The sequence below is a fragment of the Nestor notabilis genome, unplaced genomic scaffold (assembly GCF_000696875.1).
Source record: "Nestor notabilis isolate BGI_N333 unplaced genomic scaffold, ASM69687v1 scaffold4753, whole genome shotgun sequence".
Classification (NCBI taxonomy): Eukaryota; Metazoa; Chordata; class Aves; order Psittaciformes; family Psittacidae; genus Nestor; species Nestor notabilis.
In genome coordinates, this window is record NW_009922227.1 from 40,225 (window position 1) to 46,224 (window position 6,000).

Sequence of the window (6,000 nt, forward strand, 5' to 3'; positions counted from 1 at the left end):
CCTGGCAGGCAGGTGGTAGCAACTGAAGACATGTGTGAGTGTGTACAAGGCAGAGCGTGCCAAAATCCACGGAACTGGAGAATGGGGTTTATCAAGGGTTTATCAAAACAGCCCCAGGTTAGATAACGGTAATCTCTAAAACATCTCATGAACATTTTAAGGGAATGGAAAGTAGTTGTACATTTAATCCTGAAATCTACATTTGCCATCTGAGCTTTAAGTAGAACCTGTTGCACCATCACATTCACTAGGTACCAAATCCCTTATGTCCAGAGGTGTCTGCCAAAGGATTTTTCATTCAAGTATAATGGACCCAGATTCCTGCCTCTTCCCTTCAAGCAGAAAGTACACTTTGAATGATACATACTCATGCTCAGTGGTAGAGTACATCCATGGGTAGCTGAGCATGGGGGCTCTAGTCACAACCCTACTCCTTTAAAGGCGCTCCATTCAAAAAACATGAATGATGACATTTGGCTGGGTACCTTTAAACAGAAACTCTTAAAACCAGCAAAATTAAATAGGAGGTTAATTTCGCAGCCAAGGAAGACTAGAATACAACTATTCAAGGCTACTCCGAGCTTTGTTTTTTCTTCTTCAATTATTACTCTCTATCCCTTTTTGTTGAGTGAGGATCTTAAAAATATGAAATGATACAAATCAAAAGGCAGGAATTAAAGTTTGCTCTGTTTCGGTTTGGTTTGGTTTTCTTTTTTGTGTTTTTTTTTGTTTGTTTTTTGTTTGGGTTTTTTTTGTTTCGGTTTTGTTTTTGTTTTTGTTTTGTTTGTTTGTTTGTTTTGTGGGTTTTTTTGTTGGGTTTTTTTTCCAAAAAAATACCTTGCATGTACTCGTTAATCCCATAATGACCTTACATTTTTTACAGGGATTGTGGAAAACTGGGCACTGATAAATTTAGTGCTGGTCCCAAAATTCAGAAGATCACAAAGCATTTTATAGGATGCTGTGGGCCTCTGTGGGGAGGAGTTGATGCCCTATGGCTCCCTCCCCTCTGCCTCAGTAGCTGCAGCCTCTAGTATTGGAAGGAGATTCAGTTGTGGAACTTTGGCTCCAAGCAAGACATTTGGACTACCCAGAATTATGTTTGTAAGAATGGCTTGGTATCCAAAGCAAAAAACACTTCCTTGTGCGAACTCCAGTCTAAGGGAACAGTAAAAAACAGACGCCTATTAATGTCATGAATGTTTAGTCATTTAGGAGATTTAAAACCCAGTATTTTGCTTTGCACAAGGTTTCTAACTGCTGACTGTAATCAACAGAGTTCTGATACATTTTAGCTTCACTGGGCTTTTTGTTTTAGTTTAAAGAGCCAGTCAAATTCTTCTTTGGGAGTGAGTCCAAGTCAGTGAACCACCTTAAACATCTGAATTCCTCTCAAGCCATCGGATGTCACCCTGAACATGCACAGGGCTTTGTCATCTGTCTGGCTCAGTCCACTCTTCACATGTCTCTCACATTGTGGTGGCCTCTCTGTTTCCCCTCACTAGGCAATGGTCAACAAATAAATTCCTCCAGCAGCCACTTCACACGCTCCCCAGCTGCCCAGGGGCACTTGCCATCACAGGTGCTCAGACAGGCCCCAAATATTTCTGTTTGGGGTTTTTTTTTTTCCTAGTTGACTTCAGAAGTAAAACTTTCGGCAAATTTCAGCACTTACTGTAATGTCATTCCAGTAAATATTTAGTATGAACCTCAGGCATTCACTTGCAAGGGCATTTATAAGATTGTATTTGATCTATATAAGACACATTTATCAAGATAGAAATAGCACTTGAGCTATAAACTGGTCATTGGAAAAAAATCTATCAATCTGACCCTGCCAGTTCATGACACTGTTTCCTCCAGAATATCACCACTGACTCCAATTTCGCTGCCAAAGTAAGTAAAAGCTTACTTACTTTCCAAAGTATCAGAGTTTAAGGGCCCTCATTAGATTTTTATTAATTATTATTTGGTTTTCACCTAATAGATTATTAAGTCTATTAGGCCCCTTTCTAGTTACTTTATGTGCTAAATATCTTAAGGTAATCACACAGATGTCAATGAAATTCAGATGAATCCATAAAAGACCATTTAGATTCATTTACCTTCATGCACTTGGGCTGCCAAATCCCACTGGGCACTTAACACTACCCAGAGGGCACAGTTCCCTTGCAAATGTGCACCCTAATTTATTTTTCACAATGTCATCAAAAGGCCCAGGAGATCCAACCCAACATCCTCCCAGCTGGCTCTTAGTACCCAACAGTGGTCCCAGATGGGTGCTCAGGGAAGAATTAAGTGCAAAACCAGCACATGAAGATACTCCCCCCTGTGCCCTCCCCGTCCCTGCTTTTCAGTGTGCAGGACTGCCTGAGCTGGTTATGGTATTGACTGTATCAACAGATGAGCAGCATGTATTTGTTCTAAATAAAAAGAAACTACTGAGAAAATAAACCCTGCTTTGCCCTATCTACCAAGCTTTGTGTGGTCTAAAGACAGTCATTTTTCCTGAGAAAGGCTTTTAGTGTTGTGTGTGCCATAAAGTATAGTTCAGAAGTTATCTGAGACAAAGCAAATGCTGGAACGCTTGAAGGTGTTACCAAATTTCACACAGAGTCAATGAACACATTCAGCACTGGTCCCAGCACATTTTCTGCATGTTTACAGTTTCCCCAGGAACAGGGCATTCGCTGCTGGAGAAGTATTTTCTGCAAACACGCAGCCTTTGGGGGGGAACTGGATCCAGGAGCTTGCTCTGTGTGCATGCGAGTGCTCCCATACACTGCTCTCTGCACTTGACAGTGCTGGCTGGAGCCCTGGCATGCTTGGCTGGTCATTGGCAGTGACTCACTGCTTTGTTTCTGGTGTCAAGAAACTTGTCCTGGCAGCTGATCCCACCAGTTTTCGCCTGTTACCCTGCAGAGGCAGGAACTTGTGCTGCCTGCCCACAGAGAAAGCTCGCTGTTGACAGAAGAAATTTGCAGTTGTACTCGCCCAAGAGGTATCAATGGGCATCTCTGGGATTACAGAGGCAGATTACTCCTTATTACATGTTAACAAGTGATTAGACTAGCTCCACAACTTTCTTTTTAGGTTCAAATATCACACATATGCTGCCGTTCTCTTAAAAGTGGAAATGTAGGATTGTCTTTTCCAGCCTCTGCTCCAAGCTATTACTCACATAACATTGACAGCTGCACTGCAACTCATACACAAGAGACAGTTGCCATGGAATGTGTTATCAGTTCAGCTTTCTGAACATGGTCCCCAGCCTCTCCCTTTAATGTGGAGCAGGAGAAAGACCCATTTCCATAGCACAGAGAAGCTGAAAATCCCAGAGCTGCTGTTCCTCCTCCCCATCTCAAAAGCTGACAGTAAACTAGGCCACAAGAGCAGATGCTTGCCAAGTTTTATCTCGGAAAACAAGGGAAATATTTATGACCATTGGGAACTTGGGGGGAAGAAAAAAGAAGACAACTTTTCAATGTGTGATACTGAAATAACCCAAAGTAGTGAGCCACTATTCCTGTAACTGTGGGTGCTCTGAGGGTGGAAAACTCATGGTCTCACACACCAGCCTTTAAAAGTCAGGTATCTAACACTACCAAGAAACTGGTTCAAGCCGACGTAGTATACAGCAATCACCTAAGGATAAAAATATCCACATTCATAATTTAGCAAAAAAGTAATTTCACAAGATCACTGCAACCAGACTTTGCTATTTGGTTTGGATTGGTTTTTTTTTTATTTGAAAAGGAAAAATTATAATGACGGGTGTGTGTTAATTTAGTACAACATGCAAATAGGTAACTACATTTTCTGCAAATTTTTAAGAATCAAAAAAGCACACAGAGCAAGGGATACAGCATGCAACACAAGGAAAGCAACCAAGGAGACATTCATATACATGGTTATTTCCTTGCTTTTAAAAGTGCTCTGGTTTATTTCCTTTTCCACAGGATTACTTTTTTTTTCCTCTATCTTGGCTATCTAGAAATCCATTTAAAAAAATAAATCAAAGTCTGCAATATCTTCTATATTTACAAATAAAGGAATTGTTTCTTTTTTATGCTTCTGACTCTTAAGGCAAAGTATAGAGTATTAAAGTCAGGAAACTGGCCTCAAGAAGTGCCCTTGTAACCCTCTGGGCAGGAACATGGCTCTGCTTTCCTGCGGTTCTCAGACTCGTGAACCAAGCTGTTTCAGGAGAATATACACTGATTCCAGCAGGGGAATCATACAACAAATGTTAGACCTGCTTTCCTCCTCTACATCTCTGTGCCACATGAAGCCCAGTCAGGAGAAAATCAAACCCACAGATCCCTACTGAAAACTGACCTAACTGAGTAGCTCAAACTCTGCTCAGCTATTTAATGGGAGAATAAACCTGTAGTTACTTCTTTGTATCTCCCTCAATAAGTAATTTAGTATTATGCAAAGACTTAACTTCTGCATCAGATACAAAAGTCGAAAACAAACAGTATCAACTGAAAACTTTGTTTAATCATGGCCCGAGGAATTGCCAGTGGATCACTGGAGAGAAACTGTAAGTACAAGCTACCTTTTATACCAAGCAAAACCTGTGGCTGCTGCCAGATGATGTAAAATAACTATATGGCAAAGAAGCCTGCAGATGGACTCATTAGCAACAGGCAGAAGCCTGGCAGCTGCTGAAACCTGCTCCACCTTCATGTAGACCTCTTGGCATTTAATGTCACTCTTTGGCAGGGAGGAAATGTGTCATAAAAAGCATTAAGCAACTTCATTTAGAAAGGAAAGGAGTCCTCTGTTGCAGGATGTGAGGCAGACATTGCCATTCCCTACTGAGCAATTTTCATGGTTAAAACTCATGGAGACATTCCCCACCAGGCACCCACCTGCACAACACAGTGCGCAGGCTTGCGACAGCTGGTGACCTGCACAGTCCATAAATGCAGTGTCTTCCGCCAGGCTCATTACCTTCCTTACTCCTCTGCTGAATCTCCAGGACATCCAAAATCCCTCACTTCCACATTTCCTTCTGGGAATATTTAATTTCCTTTCTTTTCAGGGAAAAAGTGTACATGGACATATGACAGGACAATGAAATTGTTTAGCAAGTCTTTGTTATTGAAAAGAAACTGTGGGCCAATTTTTGAAGATATTTACCCTTCTTCTGGAGTTCCTGACATCAAAACAAACTTGAGCTAAACCAAACTGGCCACACTTTGAGAGCAGCTGGTTAACATTATCATTTATTTCTTCTGCAGCAGCAATGGTGAAGGAGATTCCCATTGTAGCATCATGGCTTAAATTTTCAGATAAAATCACACCTCACCTTTTTGAATGCCCGTCCACAACAGCTCAGATTTAAGTGCCAGAATTCAGCCTCAGGGTGGCCTTTTAGTAAACATTACTTGTAAAGGAGGAATACACTTTCTGCTCCAGGACAGCTGAAGCTTTCCTTTTAGTTTGTCTATATGGTCATACTGTGTATTAGCACAAGTGTTGTCATAGAATTATAACATGTGGAAACCTGGGCAACAGATCATGCAAACAGATGTAATCCTAATAATGAAGTGTGTAAACAAACAGAAAGAAAATTCCACCGCAATCAAATTATGTATACTACAAGTATACTACAACAGGTCTGTACTCATCGGACGGACCTATTGCAGTATATTTCTGTGCCAGCTATGAAAGAAACTTGGTAGCATAGCTGAACATAAAAATGAACTTCAATAAAATTCAGGGCCTGCACAAGATAAGTCAGATATTATTTATTATATTAAAAAATAGCAGCCATTTGTTAACCTCAGAAAACTCACAGATCCTGGGAATAATCTTTGATGCAGAGAAATAGGGATTTAATGGGTAGCCTACATGATGGATAAGAAAATGGCTGGATGTCCACATACAAAGAGTTACAATTAAGAGCTCAATGTCCTAATGGAAACCAGTAATGAGCGGTGTTCCTCAAGGGTCCGTACTGGGATCAATTTTGGTTAATATCTTCATCAG

General features: G+C 40.9%; 1 protein-coding gene across 1 annotated transcript in view; it reads right to left on the reverse strand.

Annotated features, from left to right (window-relative positions):
• MAMDC2 (MAM domain containing 2) overlaps positions 1-5,274 on the reverse strand; it is a 40,818-nt gene extending 35,544 nt beyond the window's left edge. The window contains exons 1-2 of the mRNA XM_010011512.1: positions 5,149-5,274; positions 3,606-3,645 (exon numbers count right to left, since the gene is read on the reverse strand). Of these exons, the coding sequence (XP_010009814.1) occupies positions 3,606-3,645; positions 5,149-5,274 (166 nt within the window). The remainder of the gene's footprint in view (positions 1-3,605; positions 3,646-5,148) is intronic.
• Between the last annotated feature and the right edge of the window lie 726 nt (positions 5,275-6,000).